At 43.0% G+C, this 21068-nt stretch overlaps 1 protein-coding gene across 1 annotated transcript in view; it reads right to left on the bottom strand.

Moving 5' to 3' along the window:
* The window catches only part of LOC124596470 (transcription initiation factor TFIID subunit 9), a 104512-nt gene that overhangs the window by 41907 nt on the left and 41537 nt on the right, over nt 1-21068 (bottom strand). Inside the window, exons 2-3 of the mRNA XM_047135611.1 lie at nt 1642-1778; nt 1434-1565 (exon numbers count right to left, since the gene is read on the bottom strand). Coding sequence (XP_046991567.1) covers nt 1434-1565; nt 1642-1778 — 269 coding nt within the window. The remainder of the gene's footprint in view (nt 1-1433; nt 1566-1641; nt 1779-21068) is intronic.

Genomic DNA, 21068 nt, shown 5'->3' with positions numbered 1-21068 from the left:
GACCAGAGTTTTAAGCAGATAGACCATGCCATGATGAATTGGGGAGAACAAAAGCATGAAAAGTCAAAATAAATGCAGCTGTCTTCCATAGACTTTTTTCACAACTGTAAATACATTTGTGACTACATTAGCCTCCTATTCTTCCTTCACTAGTGGCTAGGTCTACTATGCCCCTACAAGTCACATCACTACTAAAGTTTAGGTGGAGCTCCGGAATGACTGGGTGCTCACTATGATATTTTTTATCCTGCAGCTGTGTTGCTTGACATGCAGCAACTGACTGGTGTTCTGGTGCTGTTATCTACTTGCATCTAAGATTGAAAGTGTTCAGGAGGGCTGAACTCCCTTATTGATTTGGATGTTGCTACTACCCAAAGGCCACCCGAACACGTATTAATGGGTGTCCCAAGAGCAGCTAGGGATACACATGTCAACTCAGACAGAGCTCTCTGCTTGCTGAGTAAGCCCAATATAACTGAGATGCAGCAGGTTTCCCGGACATTGCCCTTTAATGACTGCTTTGCCGCAACAGTCATCCATCTCAAAGGCATGTAGCACACCACAAGGTTGAGCTTTTCATTTTGTTTTAGAGAAACGAACTGTACGTGTGATCCAGGCAGTGAAGCCAATATCCATGCTCCCTGTCACACACAATATTTCACAGTGGTTTCTGAAGCTGAAGTGTACGCAGAGCTCGCAGTTACAGTAGACTGTGGTCATTACTTGGCACAGCCCAGATTATAGCTCTTAACATATGCATTTTACAGACCATTTTTATTTGACTCTTTTTCTTCCTTTGACCCATACTACCTCCACTCATAATATGGAAAGAAAGATGAATGCATTTGAAGAGATATGTTACTGATATTGTCAAAAGTAATGTCGTGAAACAGCTACGCACTTTCGAGAGTTACACTCTTGTCATTCAGATGTTCGTATTTAAACACTTAAACAGACATAGTTGAACAAGTGGGTGGTAGTTGTAAAATAAACTCGTCTGGACAAAAAGCCCTCGTCTTACTGTGAAAGCTATCCCATCACACTACTGCTCCTTCTCCAGATTGTCCTCCTTCACTAGTGTCTCCAAAAATGTCCACTTGTTATCACACAAGCTGACTACCAGAACAATGGCTTGGCCAACTGTTCCCTCCCATTCCATATATAACAAAATATTACTGCACTGAGATGTACATTTACATTAGTTCTCTATTACAGTCTTTTTTTCTCTTATAACTTTCTCTTATAGCAATTCCATTATGGACATGTGATTGTGCAAGAACTGCATTTGGACAGAAGGATATCAGGAAAAAAATAATAGCGTAAAAACTGACAGAAAACTAATCCACCCTAAATAAAAAATGGAATGCATAATTACAGAGTTCCCAGCACAAAATAATGAATCAGAATTTAATTATAAACTCAAGTGGACTTACCTTTTTCATACTCTTGAGTCGGTAATTGCAAGATGAAAGACAGTACCGGTCAGGTGGTAACCTTAGCCCACAATGAGGTTTCACTAGTGGCAAAGGTGTACTGTTCTTCGTCCTAGCAACGTCCAAAAGAATCTGCAAAATTTAAAATCCAATACTAAATCATTTTATCACATCCAACTACAAGAAAAGGAGAAACCAAATAACATACTTCTCGAGGTGGAGGGTTGGTAAATATCCTATCTGTTGTCATCTGGACAGCCAGTTTCAGATCATCCAGATCAATTGCCTTCTTTTTTGCATGGTTTGCAAGCACTCGTGCGTCCTCCAGAACAGTTGTGACGTAACCTATAAACAAAGAGAATAAACATCATTATTCAGTTATCCTATATTACTCAGACATCCTCAAAATACTTAAAACAGGAAGAGGGGTGGGTGGGCCATGTCTGCTGGACTACAATAGGAAAGAATATAGGTACAGGAGTCAAAAGCAATGAAATTCATTCCAAACTCAGATTACATGAGAGACACAGAGATTTCCTGTGAACACTGTAGCTGTCCACAGTCTCTTGTACTGGAACTTGATCTTTGCAAGAAAAAAAGTTCTCCTATTTCACTCATTTGTTAAGTATAGTTAAATTTGAAATGTACAACAATATAAAATTAATTTTACTTAATGGTTATATAAACAGACACACATTAAATATTCTGAAGTTGCTAGATATTTGTTGTTGCATAACGTTATTAGAAACCCAGTTCAATCTCATATCAGACCTAAATCAGTAGAATTTCTTAGTGACAGGTAGTATGCATATTCTGGAGGATTATTATCACAAGAATACTTCTTCACAATACACATGAGTTGAGAATATAATATCTCTAGACCAACTTCTATGGGTGTAACAAACTTACTGACAGATTAATAAGTGTGTCAGACGAGGACTTTTTAACTTTCGTCATATTATCGAGTGGTGGTTACTAGCCAAATTGAAATTTAAGGGTGCGGGCTTGAGGGAAACAGGTGGCAAGTACCCCTGCCTGAGAGCAAGTGGTTGTACATATTGAAATTAAAGGAGAAAAATAGACTGTCATCAGACCTTCAGTCATAAAATAAGCCTTAAAAGGGTAATGTCATCTGTGATAAAGGCCATCTGGTTGTATCGCCAAGCAATGTAGTGTTGGTATCTGCGCCAATTACGATGTTTGGCATTAACAAGACATAATGTGAACGTAGGGCTGAGTCACCTTGGGAGCAAATGGGGGACCCTCAGGGCTCATGCATGATGACTGAGTGCCCCCGACACCTGATCCCCATCCCCATCTGACATGATGCAGGGATGAAACAGTGATGTAATAAACAATGCTCCTCTAGACTGATGGAGTGGAAGTCAACACAAGTAAAAACATAGTAAAGATGAAAAGGCATAGATTGTGATAAAACAATATAAAAGACTAGAGAGCCTGGCATCTCAGACATAATAAAGGCATCAAAGCTACTGTGAAGAGAGGCAGGGGGCAAGGGGTTTGTACTCATTAGGCAGTACGAAGCCCAGAGTCAGATGAGCATGTCCAATACAGAGTTGACAAAAAATCGTGGAACAGAAGGTGGAATACTCCATATCAGTGGTTTCCTTGATAATACATAGTTCATTAGAAGTGTCACCCACCATTCCCTGTTTGTGCTGCAATAGACTGCCTGTCAGAGGTGGGTTCGTAAGTAAGTGCTGGATATTCCTATTACAAGAGCCGGTAGTGAGCTTAGTTTCCTGGTTAGGCAATCAACAATCTGATCCTCATACTCGAGGGTTCAGATATGACTCAGGAACCAGTGGAAGACAACTGAATGGCCAGTGTTATCAGATCATATGGAAGATCAAGGATAGTGAACAGTACCGGGTAGCATTGCCTAATGGCCTGCAGATTACTCGTTGAGTCGCTGTGTACCAGACATTGGACACAGTCTTTCTTCTCAATAAAACAAGACAGTATGATAGTACATTTACTTCATTAGGCATTTAAGCTGTAAATTAATATTTAACAAAAGCCTGCCTCCCACTTTTCTGTGTGTCTTCAAATGAGAGTGAGATAGAAATTAATTAACATTGTTCCTTACATAAAAGAGAAATTTTAGGTCCGGGTCGTTTAAGGCAATGCATTTAAAACTGTAATTATTGGTGATTACCAAGACAGCAGTGACCGTTAGAGAAGCTCCTCTGTTTGAAGAAGGATGTTAGGAGTACAGGGATACATTCCTGGACGGTAGTTGGTGATTAGGACCAGCCATGTAATGAGGTAATGGTAGCCTAATAGATCTCGAGAGTTTCCTCAGAAATCACTGGTAATACAGACATAGCTTTTTTAGGAATGGTCATTTCGGGAGTCAACAGAAAATAGTGCCTATCGTGATAGTCTGCAGTTTTCTTGCTGGAACTGCGTTTTTACATAAGGCCTAGCAGGTCAACCAGCCTCACTTTTGTCGGTTTCCTGGAGTAGCCAACACTTAGCATACATGTCTTCCACAGAGGACCTCGTGGACAACTGCTGGCCACTCAGCATAACACAGTGAGATGCTATGGCCTACAGCATAGCTAAGGCACCATCGTGTTCCTCTGTTGTTCCACACTACTAGCACCTCTTAACACCCTAACTCTCTTTCTCTCTATTCTTAACTTACAGGGCCTTGCAATTTCATACTTATATTTTAGTTGATGGCTGATAACATGTAAACTTGATATTGAACACTAGTGTGCTCTTACATTCCAATTTTAGTGCTTAGTAACTGTTTCTGTCACTTTGTAACTATTAAATGCAACATACATTACAATTAAGGAATTGAATTTGGTCTCTTCCCACAGTTGTGATTGTGGCACTGTCCTCCTTTTTCACATGTATCCCCATGATTAGCTTTGATTAATCAATGGACACTGCAAGGGATCAAAGTTTAAGGTCATGGGATAGATCTAGCCAAACATGCAGGCTAGGGACACACCAATGCATGAAATGTTTCAATGGATATAGTCGAGTGACGGGAGAGAAATATCTCTATGGAGGATTTCCAGTCAAATCTCAATTTGGAATCCTGCTCTTTGTCAAGCATCAGGGGGCTGGGACTCCTGAGAGAATATGGAAATTGGCATGGTTACAAAGCAGTAACTGGTGATGCCAAAACCACAAGGAGACTGTTTACTGGGCACTTTCAGAAAGCCCTGATGGGAAGCTTCACCCCACAATGATGTACTGCCTCCAGCGGTTGCAATGCTGACAGTGCCACCGGATCGTATACCTGCCACCCACAGTACAATTGTGATTATTTCCAGGTCCAAGTGGATTGTGGTGTGAAAACGAAGTGTGTGATCCGTGCTTTGTCAGGGGAGAAATGAGGTTCACGATCCAGGACCCAAGACTACACCCTCCGTGTGGCTCCTTGGAGTTGACTGTTGCTGAGATCATTATGTATAGCCCATTGTAATAACATAACTAAGTTGGGTGAGCAAAGAATAAGTACTATGGCATAGAACAAGCCTTTTGCTGTGCTGAAATAATATGTAACAGAAATAAAATTCAAAATCATTAAGCAACTGATCATCAAGGAGAATCCTACCAGTTCGTCAGAAACTCACCCATTCTTTACACTAGTCTATCCTGTGTAAGTAACTTCATCGCATATAACTAATGCAATCAATATCTGCTTGAAACTGCTCACTGTATTTGGCCCTTGGTCTCTCTCTATCATTTTTAACCCTCACACTTAATTCCATTACCGTACTGACAATTCCTTGATGCATTATGAAATGTGCTATCAACCAACTCCTCCTTTTGGTGAGGTTGTGCAATAACTTTTTTTGGTCCATTTCCTTTAGTACCTACACATAAGTTATTTGATCCAACCTTCAGCATTCTTCTGCAGCACCATCACATTTCAAAATTTTCTATTATCTTCTTATATGAAATATTTATATTTCCCATTTCACTTCTGTTCAAGGCTACACTCTGGACCTTTAACTAAGCATTCTAACATTTATATTTGACGTTAACAAATTTCCCTTTTTCAGTTATTCATTTTTTGCTATTGCCAGTATGCATTATAAATCCATTTTATTTTGAACAGCATCAGCTATTTTACTAAGCAAACAGCAGAACTCGTGACTTCCTTCTAGTGTCTTGCTCACTAATCTAATTTGCCCAGTATCATATAATTTAATTCTTTTAGATTCCATTAGCCACATATTACTTTTGTTGATATTGATCTCATAATATCGTTCTAAGACACTACTGAGCCATTTAAAGGCTCCCTCAAGTCTTTAGAGGTCTTTGACTGAAGTACAATGTCATGAAATTTCCAAATTTTTTTTCTTCCCTCTGAACTTCATCTACATCTACACCCTGCAAACAACAGTAAAGTGCATGGCACAGGGTACATCTCATTGCATGAGTTATTAGGGTTTCTTTCCATTCCATTCATGTATGGAGCATGGGAATGACTGTGTTACTGCCTCTCTGTAAGTATTCTAACCTTGTCATCATGATCCCTATGTGAGCAATACGTAGGGGGTTATAGTATATTCCTCGAGTCACCATTTAAAGCCAGCTCTTGAAATTTTGCTAACAGTCTTTCTTGGGATTGTTGATGCCTATATTCAGGAGTCTTGCCAGTTCAGTTTCTTCAGCATCTCTGTGACAGTCTCCCACAAGTCAAACAAACCTGTGACCACTTGTGCTGCCCTTTTCTGTATACACTCCAAATCTACTGTTAGCCCTATTTGACACCAGTCCCACACACTTTAACAATATTCTAGAATGGGTAGCATGAGTGATTATAAGCACCAAATCTACTGTTAGCCCTATTTGACACCAGTCCCACACACTTTAACAATATTCTAGAATGGGTAGCATGAGTGATTATAAGCAATCTCTTTTGTAAACTAACTGCACTTCACCAATATCCTAACAATAAATCAAAATCTACCACCTCCTTTACCTGTGACTGGGCCTAAGTGGTCATTCAATTTCATATCCCTACAAAATGTTACATTCACGTATTGGTATGAGTTGGCTCATTCCAATGTGAATCATTAGTATTACAGTCATAGCACACTACACTTTTCCATTTTGTTAAGAACACAATTTTACATTTCTGAACATTTAAAGCAAGTTGCCAATCTTTTTATTTTATTTTTATTTATTTATTTTGCACCACTTTGAAATCTTATCAAGATCTGACTGAATATTTATGCAGCTTCTTTCAGACAGTACTTCAATATAAATAACTGCATCATCTGCAAAATGTCGGAGGTTACTATTAATATTGCCGTCTGCCCAGACAGCGTGATGGAATGCTGTGCAAAGGGGCCCGTGTTTGATTCCCGGTTGGCTTGGAGATTTTCCCAACTCAGGGACTGGGTGTTCTGTTGTCTCATCCCCCATCGACGCGCAAGTCACCGAAGTGGCGTCAACTCAAAAAGACTTGTACCATGGGCGCCCCTAGCCACACGACATTTCATTTCATTAATATTGTCTGCAACTTCATTAACAGACAACATGAACAGCAAGAGTCCCAACGCACTTTCCTGGGGGCACACTCAAAGTTACTTCTACATCTGACAATGACCCTCCATTCAAGATAACATGCTTTGTCTTCCTTACCAAAAGGACCTAAATCCAGTCACAAATTTCACTTGATACACCATATGATCATACATTTTACAATAAGCATAGCTCTGTTTCTGAGTCAAATGCTTACCAAAAACTAAGAAATACTGTGTCTACCTGACTGCGTTGATCCAAAGCTTTCTGTATGTCGCATAAGAAAAGCATGAGTTGTGTTTCACATTAGTGATGTTTACAGAATCCATGCTGGTTGGCATGGAAGAAGGCCATTATGTTCGAGCTCATAATATGTTTTAAGACTCTACAAGAAACCAATATCAAGGATGTTGGATGGTAGCTTTGTGGATAACTTTTATTACCCTTGCAACGCAGAGGTGTGACGTGATTTTTTTCTACTTACTGGACATGGTTTCTTACTCGAGGAATTAACAATAAATTATAATTAGGAGACGGGATAATTCAGCTGCAAATTCAGTACAGAATCTGACAGGGATTGCATCGGGGCTTGAAGCTTTGCTCAATTTTAACGATTTCAGTTGTTATTCAACAGTACCGATACTGATATGTGATTATAGGTTTTCCCGGCGTACGGAAATCTTGAATATTTCTCAGGCGAGTGGTGAAATACAAAAGGCACAATATTTCAGCAAGATGACTTCTTGCCATCTTCAGGCATTCCTGGAGTTCGATTTCTGATGGATGCCGCCTCTATACAGGCTTTACCTCCCTCCTGCAGCCTTTGTCTCGGCACCTCCACGGTCTGTGGCTAGTGATGGGGAAAGCACAGTGCCCTGTGACAGATGTTGAACTACAATCCTCTCATGGTCATGGCCATGTGCAGATCTCAGGCACTGTGGTGACAAAGCATATTCTTCTTCAGATGTCCTGACAGGAGCAGATTTCTGCGCAGACTGCCGATGTGATCTGATCACACTCAAGACTTGATCCCAGGCCTCGTTCAACTGAAAGCTGCTGTCCTTATTTATTAGCTCATCATGCAGTCAGATCTCCACTGCCTATTCAAGAATACAATCCCAGAAGATATTTGATTGCTGAAACACCTTCATGCCATTGTAGTTCATGTCATGTCTATGGGAGATGCAATGCTCTGCCACAGCTGATTATGTTGGCTGTGCATTGTCTATGTGGCATTTATGCTCAGTACATCTCTCCTATACCATTCCGATGGTCTGGCCTACATACATTTTCCCGCACTGGCAAGGAATGTGCTAAACTCCTTGTTTCCAGAGTTCTAAGTTGTCCATGACTGATCCGAATTATGTTTTTGTCTTGGATGGTGGGTGAAACACACACCTGACATTGTGTTATCAGAGTATTCTGCCAATCTTTGCCAATTTGTTCCCGACGTATGGCATAATCGCCATCACAGCTGGTTTGTCTTCATCCTCAGTGTAGGCTGCGGTCTCAGCTTCTTCGGTCTTAGGGGCATTTTATCTGGCAGTAGTTGTAACTGTTTGTGCAGAACATTGCCTTTATGCACTGCAATTCAGTTGCTAAGCTGTCATGGTCAAAGATTTTGCTTGCTCTGTGCTTTTGCTTAGGACACATTCTCACTATGAAAGAGCATGACAGTTGGAGGCATGGTAGACACTGTGTCCTAGTGTGCCATCTGGTCTTCACTTGACGAGCACATCCAGATATGGAAGATGGTTGTTTTCTCCTACCTCAATCATGAACTTGATATTCTTATGCAGAAAGACTTGTAGGCAACCTCGTCCATGCGGCCGGATTATGAATGTATCATCTACATATCGAAAAAAGCAAGAGGGCACGTGAACTGCAGACACCAGGGCTTCTTCCTCAAAAGTCTCCATACACATATTGCCCACTACTGGCCATAATTGACAGCCAGCCACTACTCCACCTGTTTGATCATAGTAGTTCCCATTGAATAGAAAAATACATTGACATAAGTAACAATTCGAACAGTTATAGTAGCACTGGTCTGAACTTCTCTGTTATGAGGCTTACAGAGTCAGAGGTATGCTAGTAAAGAGGGATACCATGACAGAGTTCACCATGAGGTCTTCTTGGTTCAGTTGGAAGTTCTAGATCTGCTGGAAAAAATGCACCGAATTTCTTATGTGGTGTTAACATTTGCCCACAAAGGGGCTGAGTATGACATCAGTTATTTTGCTAATTCATATGTTGGTGCTCCAGTGTCGCTCACAATCGAGCAGACAGGCATTTGTTCCTTGTGGACTTAAGGTAGTCTGTAAAGTCTAGGAGGAGCAACTGCTCGTGGATGAAGTTTCTGCACGGTCTTCTTATCTGGGAAGGTGTGCTGGAGAAATGCACTGAACATGTCACACACACAGCCAACATGGTCTGCCTTGGCAGAGCATTTCATCTCCCACGGACATGACATGAACTACGACGGCATAAAGGTGTTGAAGAAATAAAATATCTTCTGGGATTGTATTCTCAAATAGGCAGTGGAGATCTGGTTGCATAACGAGCCTAATAAATAAGGACAGCAGTTTTCAGTTAAGCAAGGCCTGGGATCCAGCCTTGAGTATGATCAAATCACACTGACAGTCTACAAAGAAATCTGCTCCTGTCAGGACATCTGAAGAAGACGCATTGTCACCACGGCGACCAAGATCTGCACGTTGCACATGCCACACTTCCCCACCACCGGGCACAGACCTCGCAGAGGCACTGAGACAGAAACTTTGGGAGGAGGGGTAAAGACTATACAGAGTCAGCATCCATCAGAGATCACAGACTTCAGAAATACCTGAAGATGGTAAGAAGTTGGCTTGGCTTTTGGGCAAGGCCACATGGCTGAATAAGTGAGAAATATTCAATACTTCCATACGCTGGTAAAATTTAAAATCCACATTAAGTACCTCTACATGCAGGAGATGCACAGCAAAACCAACAAGCTTGAAAAGCTTTGGAACAGCAAGAAGCGTTTTTTGGTCTCACTTGTCTTTGTACTGAGATGGCGAGAGGACCAAATCATACCATATTTTGTGAAGGTCGTTCACCATATCAGAACTGCAGCAGCCAACTGGATCATCAAAAAAGCTACCATCATCCTTGTTAGGTAGAGGATCCAGTACACTCAACGAGACATCACGAGAACTCTTCTCACTCCACTTACAGCTGGCCTTGACGCCCTCCTCTGACTCAGGGGAGTGGATAGATGCAGTTAGCTTGTCTCAAGGTCCAACAGGGCATGGCAATCAACCACCTGCACACAAACTTCTGAATGTGAATGCCTTGCAGCCAAACCACCACAAAAGAGCCTGAGAGAACTGTTATCACCTTTACAGAGAAAATAACTGACAATCCCAGCTTATCCCATTTGGATAGGGGCTACATTTCACACCAACGCTAACAACACCAACAGTGCAATTCACCACAAAGGTAGAACATGTAAAAGACGACACCTACAGGAGAACTGAAGATAATCCTACCAATTTACAGTGATCGATCGAATCCGGAGTAGTTTCCTTGGGAAGCAAATGAAGTCCAAGATGAACATGGGCCACTGCATGAAGCCAAAGCAGTGAGGGCTTCACACCCATCAAGAACGTGGCAGGTAGTGTGAAGTTAAGCTGCCTGAGCAGTAACTGAAAGCGAACTCCAGGAGGTAACAAAGAAAAAGGGCCATGCCCCATATTGGTGGTCAAGGGAGCCATCGAGAAAGAGGACATAAGATGGGTGGCTGGGCATGGGAGACACCGGGCAACAGGGTCTAAAGACACAACAAGGTGAGAGGGAAAGAAAGTACCCTGTGGTCATGTGGAGGGTACCCACTGCAGGAGGACACTCCCCCTCCCCCTCACCCCCAACCATTTCTAACAGTGAAAGTGGAGGAGTATTACAGTTTAGTGCAAAATCTGCTCTCCCTCAGGAAATGCAACACTTTGATAGTGGCTGTCTCATTATTTGCAAGCATCTGAGGTAGCGAGGTAGGCAAAATGACAGCGTGTCACACATCGGCCAGCAGTGTGCACTCAACAAGAACATGCACATTGTCAGTAGACTACCACAGCTGCAGTGAGAATGATCCTCTCAATGCACAACACATTGGCTCCTTCCGGAGAGGACTGGAAAGATGTATGCAACGCCTTAGTGGACCCTCAGTCGCTCTCAACTTGTTTTGTGTCACAATAGTCTGTCATTCCAGTTCCCAGAGCCTCAAAATATTGTGCCAGTATTACAATGTCAGGTTGATCTCCTGTAGTTGCACCTTTAGCCATACAGTCGGCGAGTTCATTTCCTGGAATGCCTATGTTGCTTGGTGTCTAGATGAAGGTCACTATCTTTCCACAGCTGTTAAGGTCAACCAGAAGGTCCTCGATGTTGGTGACCAAAAGCCAGGGCTACACCTTTTAAGCATCTCATGGAATTGTTACAGACCGGAAAGTTCGTTGTGGCCAGGGATTTCATTTACCGCAAAGCCTGAGATATGGCAAACAACACTGTAGTGCATTAGTGTATACACCGCAAGCACTTGACTTTTGATCTGTCCGTGTAGATGCACACCGAATTAGAATAATCATGGAGGATTGAATGAAACAGATGTTGGAGACGAGTAGGATCAGCATTCTTCGTGAGGCCACAAAGAGGTTCATTCATATCACAGGAAAGGGGAGTGTTGAGAGGGAATTCTAGGAACACAGACTAAAAGAGGCTGTTGGAAGTCCTTCAGCAAAGTACCGAATTGGTTCCCATATGGTCTATCCAGTTCTGGGCAATGCGCAAACAGTCTGAACTGTTGATTGTGGAACAGAGCTGAGTAACATGGATGAGTAGGCATCTGACAGATTGTGACTGCGTAATTTGCAAGCAGCTGTTGTTGTCTAACCCGCAACGGTGGGACACTAGCTTCCTCCAGGAGGCTGTCAACAGGCTCATAGGGGAGGCCCCATTGCTAAACACACACCAGTGTGGTGAACAGGGTCCATCCAGCTTAGTACAGACTGTGCTGCTGACCCATAGGCAACACATCCATAGTCCAAGCGGGATAAAATCAGTGCTTTGTAAAATCTCTGAAGAACTATATGGTCTACACACCACGAGGAATTACTACAAAAATGGTGAGCATTTAGCTTCTTCATGCAAGTTGTTTTGAGCTGGCTGACATGTGGCCACCAAGTTAGCTTGTTGCCAAATAAAATTCCTAAGAATTGAAAAGTTTCGACTTCAGCTAAATGGTCACCCAGATAAATTTCTGGGTGCGGGTGCACAGTCCGGAGTCAGCAAAAATGCACAACTCATTTTGCAGGAGAAAATTGATAGCCGTATTTCAGGGCCCAGTCATGAATTTGCCGCAAAGTCCCCTGAAGTTGGCGATCAGCAGTGCACAGTGATGCAGAGGCATAGTACAGGCAAAGATCATCCACATACAGTGATATAGACTCTGTGGGGCTCACTGAATTTATGATGGAGATAGTGAACAGCATTACACTCAGAACCTATCCCTGAGGGACTCCAGTTTCCTTTACATATTGGTTACTGAGAGTCGAACCTATCCAGACTTGAAAAAGTCGGAGAGATAGGAAATTCTTGATGAAATTGGTAAACTGCCCTGGAAACTGCACTCACACACTGTAGACAAAATATGACATCACCAGGTGGTATCGTATGCCTTTTGTAGGTCAAAGAACACGGCAATCAATCAGATATTGGCTGTGGGTGAGAGCATTGCAAACTGCAGATTCCAAACACATTAGATGATCTGCAGGGGACTGGAAAGCCTGACAGCCACTTTGGAATCACAATATGTGCATACGCTTCAAAAGGCACCAACAAAGTTGACCATTTGTTCAAATAACTTACACAGCCCATTCATCAGAGAGACTGGCTGGTAGTTAGTTAAAACATCTTCCAGCCTTTGGGAAGGGAATTCTCCTTTCTGCCAAATACAATTAAAAAGCCTGAGGATATGTTCATGCAGTCAGCACAAAGATGTCTGCATTTATGGTTGTGGTGTTTGTTGGGTCCAGGGGCTGTATCTCAACACCCTGCCAAAGTGCTCTGAGCTCCCAGCCATTAAATGGGACACTGTACGAAAGACAGCTGCGAGCAAGGAAGGATAACAGGCGGCACTCAGTAAGGTGTTTCTGGGTCAGGAAACGAGGAAGGTAATTACTGCAAGTGGATGCTTCCATGAAGTGTGCCACAAAACATCCAGCAAGTATCATGAGATCAGTGGAAATGTTACCACTGACAAGAATGACAGGAACCGCAAATGGTGGTGGATGGCCACAAATGCAAGGAGATTTGCCCATGTTCAGGATAATTGCATAGATGATACCTATTGCTCCCAACAATCCTGCTTCCTTCCCTTTATCAAAAACCACGCTTTCGCCCAGAGCCTCTTGAATGCTATTAAATTATCCACAGAGGGATGGCACTTGTGCTGTTGAAACAACCTGTGGTAATCCCTAATAGCTGTGGCTGTATCTTCAAACCACCACAGTCTTCAAGATGAGCAGGAGGAGTAGCATATCATTGGTGCTGCTGCATGAATAATAATATCAATGATATCCTATGCCATTTTGTCAACATCTGTTGCACAACTGGCTGTAAAAGTGGCTGTAGAGGAGAAAGCCACCAGTCAGCTTTCAGAGCGACCAACATGGAGCACATTCCAGATGTCTGTGAGTGGAGAGGGAGAGAACAATAGGAAAATGGTCACTGTCCCAAAGATTGCCATGTATGCGCCACTGAATCAGAGGTAGCATAGTCGGGCTGCGGACTGTGAGATCAACAGTTAAGCTTTTTCTGTGGGCTGCACTGAAATGTGCAGCAGCTCCAGTGTTCAGTAGGCATACGTCCTATTTCGAAAGCAAGTGTTCTAGTACTTGGCCTCTCCGAGACATAGTGTCACTACTCCACAGAGGATTATGGGCATTAAAGTCCCTCAATAAGAGGAATGGGGGAGGTAGTTGTTCCACAAACTCTAACAGCTCATGATATTGGAAAGGCCATCTGGGGGTAGATAAACATTACATATTGTCATTCAAACTGATAAGTAGAGGCTAATGGCCACAGCCTCTAGTGCATGACCTCACCAGAAGTTCTCTCAAAATTAACACAATTGGTATAGCAGGGTTTGTAGTTTTTCAGAGCAGGGAGATGTGCTGCTGTAAACTGTATTTCCAGAAGTGCTATGCCAATTACAGAGTAAATAACAGTTAAATGACAGAGTTTAGTCAGATGGCAATAGTAGCTGTTACAGTTCCACTAAAGGAGCATTAGTCAGATCTGAGAAAGTGGTGAATGGAAAAGATGGGTGTGATTACTTCGCTACCAAGTTGTAGTCCACCTGATTGCTTGATCTGTTGTCAGTGCATAGTACCGACCTCTGCTGGGATGGAGACTGCTACATCTGCAGCCTCAAAAAGTATTTTATCTTTTTGCTTTTCCTTCTTTTCCTTGTGAGACACAATTTCTGTGAAGATTTCCCCATTTTATCTTCCAGAACTTAAGAGGACAATACTTTTCTTTGGCCCACAGCTTGTGCCTGCTGGTCCACGTCTCGAGAATGGGGGTACCTCAACAGGTGTCCTCGTCACTGAAGATGACTAGACATTTCTGGCCATACCAATGGTCTCTATACGTTGAGGGGGCAAGAGAGTTGACATTCCCTCCGCTAACTGTAGCGCAGGACATGGAACACAAAGTGGGCCAGGAGGCATCATGGGAAACCTTGTCATTGTGTGAGGTATGGACTGTGACACAACAGCTGAAAAATTTGAGGTCCTAACAGTCGGATTAAGTCTTTCAAACTTTTTCTTTGCATCTTGATAAGACAGACAGTCAAGCATTTTATACTCTTGAATTTCCTACTCTCTCTTGAACAATGAGCATTGTGGTGGATGAGGAGGGTGTGGTTCCGGACAGCTGAGACACTGAAGGGGTTGGTCAGCAGAAGGACATTACCTTTGGCACTAATAACATCAGAAACTAAGGCCTTACATAACACCTGCAAGCCACGACGTAAACCTTCTCAGGTAAAATGTTGCCTTTGAAAGCTAGCATAAAACCTCCAGTGTCCATCTACATCTACATCTGCATAGAGACTCTGCAAATCAACTATTATCGGGTTTTTATACCTCATGCCGCCAAGATTTTGGCGTCCCTGACAGAGTTATTGCGCAAGGGTATGTTGGGTTTGGGACACGTCTCAAGTCAGCTCTCTCCTGCCCTCCTTGTCTGGCCTGCCCTCATCGTCCCCGCTGACGCCTCGGACTATAGCCTGGGTGTGGTCCTCCCACAAGTGGTTGACGGTGTTGAGAGGCTGGTAATATTCACATCCAAAAAATTGACCGACGCTAAAACCAAAAATAGTCAAATTGAAAAGGAAGCATTGGCGCTGGTTTTTGCCCTGTTGAAGTTCTACGATTTCGTATATGGTCATCATTTCACACTGCAGTCTGATCACAAACCTTTGATTTCTTTGTTCCACCTAGGTGCTGCAGTGCTCACCCAGATGGCGCGCCGTCTCCAGCGTTGGGTGCTCTTCCTTGCAACTGTCGACTTTAATATTGTCTACCGCACCTCTGAACGGCAGACTGCAGTTGCTTCACATTCTTGTGCAAAAAAGTCACACTTTTCTTTCTGGCAACACAGGTTAGCCTTGGAAAAAACATGAAACAGCCGTCCAGCTTGTGCACGAGGTCCACCGCTGAAGAGCCACAGACGATGACATCGTCCAGGTAATTGGTAATTGGCCGCCCCGAGCACCTGGCTTGTGAGGCGTTCCAAATAACATTGGAAAATGGCGGGGGCATGGGCAATGTCAAACGGGAGGTGGTTGTACCAGAAAAGGCCACATGGGGTATTGATGACTAGGATCTGCTGCGATACCTTTCCAATGGCAGCCCCAAATAAGCATTGCGCAAATCAATTTTGGCAAAAATGGTCGAGCCCACAAGACGTATGAGTATGTCATCCACTGCTGGGACAGGATAGGCATGCAAATGCCGATTTTCTGTCCCGGCTACCTGCCGGGGTGGACCGTGAGTTTGACGCTTCCCCTTTGGTTTGTTTCCATGTGGACCCGGTGTGAACGCAGCTCTGGATGCGTTTCCGTTGGTTGCTAACGTGGTCCGGCGGGCCATCGCTCAGGATCAGACACTGCAAGCTCTCTGCCACCAAATCACTGCGTGTTGGCCGACCAGCCATCGTAGCGTCCGCAATGCAAAGGTCCAGCACTTTTGGGATCATCGGCATAGTCTCTTTTTCCGCAGTGGTGTTATACTTTTGCATAGTGATTCCGATGTTCCCCAGGTGGTCATTCCGCATGCTCAGACTATCAACATTCTCCGGCGCCTCTCTGCTGTCAAGGGACTCCCCAAAACAATTGTTATGGATAACGGTTCACAGTTTACTTCGACCGAGTTTAAACAATTCTGTACTGCCAATGGAATTTCCCCTCATCCATACTGCCCCATTTCACACTGCATCAAATGGCTGGACGGAATGTTTTGTGCAGACATTCAAGACCTAGCTCAATAAGCTGCTGAGCCATCACACGCTGGAGGAGGCTGTGCTGCTTTTCTTGGCTGCGTACCGCGCCGCCCCCCATGCTGGTAGAAGTCCAGCAGAGATACTTGACAGTCGACCACTCCACTCCCCCTTATCTGTCCTGGCTCCTGAGGCTTCTCACCCTCCACCCACACGCCGACACACTCCTTTTGTGTCTGGGAGTGGACCTTCTCTCACCCACAGGTGCACTGGGCGACTGCCATCATCACTGAGCTCTGCGGCCAGGCGATGGCATCTCTCTAGTGGACCAACGGTTCCGCCACCCGCCAGCACTTCAACCACCTCCTCCCCTGTCTGGTGGACCACAACGCCCCAGGGGAGCTGCCAGTGCCCATCGCCAACTGCCCTGTGGCGGAACCCTCACTTCCACCTCTGCCTCAGCTGCTGTCTCCTCCGCCAGCTGCCCGTGCTGCGTCGCCACCTCCCGCCCCTGCCACCCACGAACCCATGGATGTCAACCAGGACGCCCCAACACCTATGGATATTTGTGGTGCTGTGCATTTTTTTTCTTTTCCAGAGGGAGAAATGTCGTAGCGGCCCCTTATTGTTAGAGGGCCCGCAGAACCGACACACAAGACGGGTTACTAACGCCCTTTCAGCAGCGCAGAGAGAAACATCGCCAGCGGACAGAAACAATAACAGAGTTTTCAAATAAACATGGAACTACTTTGCCAGACAACATGTGACACTGTTCCACCGATCGGAACTCATATGACTACTGTAGCACCCTGCTGACCTGGTTTTATAAGAACGCCTAGACTGTCAGAGTTTACCAACTGCTAGGAACAGCTCCGGCCAGTACTTACACCGACCCTAGCCTTGTATTCGCTCGCCGTACTCTTGTAGCAGCAAATTGTATTTCACAGAGTAGTTCTGGTCAGTATTTTCTTCCATTGTCTTGTTTCCTTATCTGTTTTGTTACCACGGAGTGTGGGTCTTATTTTTTGTTCTGCGTTTAAAGCTTAGTGTATGCCAAGAAGGCATTTTTTCTTTTATTGTAATAAAGTGTGTTAAAATCGACTGCTGGTTCTTTCCTGTCAACCGCAGGACTCTATAGTATATCCCCTATCTTGACATAGGCCTTAGGTGCCCGAGATGGGTTGGCGTGCGATATTTTGATCAGCAAAGATCCATTTCTCATCTTCTCTATTGCACCCACCTCCCCAGATTGATCTTTAACATTTGTAAAGAAAAACAGTGGCTCCGTCATAGTGAAAGGTTCACCTTCAGTTCTGGAACAAACTAAGAACTTGGCAAACTGTACACTTCCATTTGGGTCATTCCACGTCAAAGGGAGCAATGTTAAAATCCAGGCCTCTCCAAATCTAATGAAATTTGATGTGGAGGTTATATATGGCCTTTGATGGATATATACCAAATTGCAGTCCAATATCTTAAGTGGTTGAATTTTTAGGGGCTTTTAAAGAGCAGCTACTCATCTTCGCATCACGTACGAAGGTGCAAATGTGCCAAGTTTGCTAGGCTTCTTTAAACGTTCTAGAAAACATTTAGTCATTTGCTTTAATATACATATAGACAACCTTTTACACTGAATCACACCATGGCAAAAATTATGGATTTAGCCACACCTAAATATAGATAAAAGCCAAGTGTCCAAAAATTACATCGTACTACTCTGAGAGCTAAGGTTTGATTGACCACTGCTACTTTTCATAGGAACTAATCACACCAAAACTTCAGACAGTTATTTCTACCTATGATGTCTATATGTGGATCAAATTTAATTAACATTGGATGCCTACATGAAAAGATATGCATCTGCATAAGTTGATCAAAATTTTCCACGTGCAAATTTTTGGATATTTTTGGGGGGCAATATCTCAACTGTGTCTTGTCCAATTGTTTTTTTTCTTGCCACAGCTGGGAAGTGCATGCCTTAAGCTTTCAAAGCTATATTGTTTAATTTCTGGATCTTGCATACTGATGAGTAAGAATACCTATCAAAAGTAGGGAAAACGTATTACTGATAAATACAAAAAATTAATATATTTTGAAGATGTAAGTCAAAAAACGTGTAACTATAGTGTCTTTTAATAGTATAAGATTTGCCTGTGGTTTAGGGAATGTAACTATGCTAATAAGAAATGTTTTTACATTATTTTACAGTTGTTGTTGTTGTGGTCTTCAGTCCTGAGACTGGTTTGATGCAGCTCTCCATGCTACTCTATCCTGTGCAAGCTTCTTCATCTCCCAGTACCTACTGCAACCTACATCCTTCTGAATCTGCTTAGTGTATTCATCTCTTGGTCTCCCCCCACGATTTTTACCCTCCACGCTGCCCTCCAATACTAAATTGGTGATCCCTTGATGCCTCAGAACATGTCCTACCAACCGATCCCTTCTTCTGGTCAAGTTGTGCCACAAACTTCTCTTCTCCCTAATCCTATTCAATACTTCCTCATTAGTTATGTAATCTACCCATCTAATCTTCAGCATTCTTCTGTAGCACCACATTTCAAAAGCTTCTATTCTCTTCTTGTCCAAACTATTTACCGTCCATGTTTCACTTCCATACATGGCTACACTCCATACAAATACTTTCAGAAATGACTTCCTGACACTTAAATCTATACTCGATGTTAACAAATTTCTCTTCTTCAGAAACGCTTTCCTTGCCATTGCCAGTCTACATTTTATATCCTCTCTACTTCGACCATCATCAGTTATTTTGCTCCCCAAATAGCAAAACTCCTTTACTACTATAAGTGTCTCATTTCCTAATCTAATTCCCTCAGCATCACCCGACTTAATCCGACTACATTCCATTATCCTCGTTTTGCTTTTGTTGATGTTCATCTTATATCCTCCCTTCAAGACACCATCCATTCCGTTCAACTGCTCTTCCAAGTCCTTTGCTGTCTCTGACAGAATTACAATGTCATCGGCGAACCTCAAAGTTTTTATTTCTTCTCCCTGAATTTTAATACCTACTCCAAATTTTTCTTTTGTTTCCTTTACTGCTTGCTCAATATACAGATTGAATAACATCGGGGAGAGGCTACAACCCTGTCTTACTCCCTTCCCAACCACTGCTTCCCTTTCATGTCCCTCGACTCTTATAACTGCCATCTGGTTTCTGTACAAATTGTAATAGTCTTTCGCTCCTTGTATTTTACCCTGCCACCTTTAGAATATGAAAGAGAGCATTCCAGTCAACATTGTCAAAAGCTTTCTCTAAGTCTACAAATGCTAGAAACGTAGGTTTGCCTTTCCTTAATCTTTCTTCTAAGATAAGTCGTAAGGTCAGTATTGCCTCACGTGTTCCAGTATTTCTATGGAATCCAAACTGATCTTCCCCGAGGTCGGCTTCTACTAGTTTTTCAATTCGTCTGTAAAGAATTCGCGTTAGTACTTTGCAGCTGTGGCTTATTAAACTGATTGTTCGGTAATTTTCACATCTGTCAACACCTGCTTTCTTTGGGATTGGAATTATTATATTCTTCTTGAAGTCTGAGGGTATTTCGCCTGTTTCATACATGTTGCTCACCAGATGGTAGAGTTTTGTCAGGACTGGCTCTCCCAAGGCCGTCAGTAGTTCCAGTGGAATGTTGTCTACTCCCGGGGCCTTGTTTCGACTCAGGTCTTTCAGTGCTCTGTCGAACTCTTCACGCAGTATCGTATCTCCCACTTCATCTTCATCTACATCCTCTTCCATTTCCATAATATTGTCCTCAATTGCATCGCCCTTGTATAGACCCTCTATATGCTCCTTCCACCTTTCTGCTTTCCCTTCTTTGCTTAGAACTGGGTTTCCATCTGAGCTCTTGATGTTCATACAAGTGGTTCTCTTATCTCCAAAGGTCTCTTTAAGTTTCCTGTAGGCAGTGTCTATCTTACCCCTAGTGAGATAAGCCTCTACATCCTTACATTTGTCCTCTAGCCATCCCTGCTTAGCCATTTTGCACTTCCTGTCGATCTCATTTTTGAGACGTTTGTATTCCTTTTTGCCTGCTTCATTTACTGCATTTTTATATTTTCTCCTTTCATCAATTAAATTCAATATTTCTTCTGTTACCCAAGGATTTCTACTAGCCCTCGTCTTTTTACCTACTTGATCCTCTGCTGCCTTCACTACTTCAGCCCTCAAAGCTACCCATTCTTCTCCTACTGTATTTCTTTCCCCCATTCCTGTCAATTGTTCCCTTATGCTCTCCCTGAAACTCTGTACAACCTCTGGTTCTTTCAGTTTATCCAGGTCCCATCTCCTTAAATTCCCACCTTTTTGCAGTTTCTTCAGTTTTAATCTACAGCTCATAACCAATAGATTGTGGTCAGAGTCCACATCTGCCCCTGGAAATGTCCTACAATTTAAAACCTGGTTCCTAAATCTCTGTCTTACCATTATATAATCTATCTGATACCTTTTAGTATCTCCAGGGTTCTTCCATGTATACAACCCTCTATCATGATTCTTAAACCAAGTGTTAGCTATGATTAAGTTGTTCTCTGTGCAAAATTCTACCAGGCGGATTCCTC

The sequence above is a fragment of the Schistocerca americana genome, chromosome 2 (genome assembly GCF_021461395.2).
Source record: "Schistocerca americana isolate TAMUIC-IGC-003095 chromosome 2, iqSchAmer2.1, whole genome shotgun sequence".
In the NCBI taxonomy this organism is placed as follows: domain Eukaryota; kingdom Metazoa; phylum Arthropoda; class Insecta; order Orthoptera; family Acrididae; genus Schistocerca; species Schistocerca americana.
This window is presented reverse-complemented; position numbering and strand designations above follow the sequence as displayed.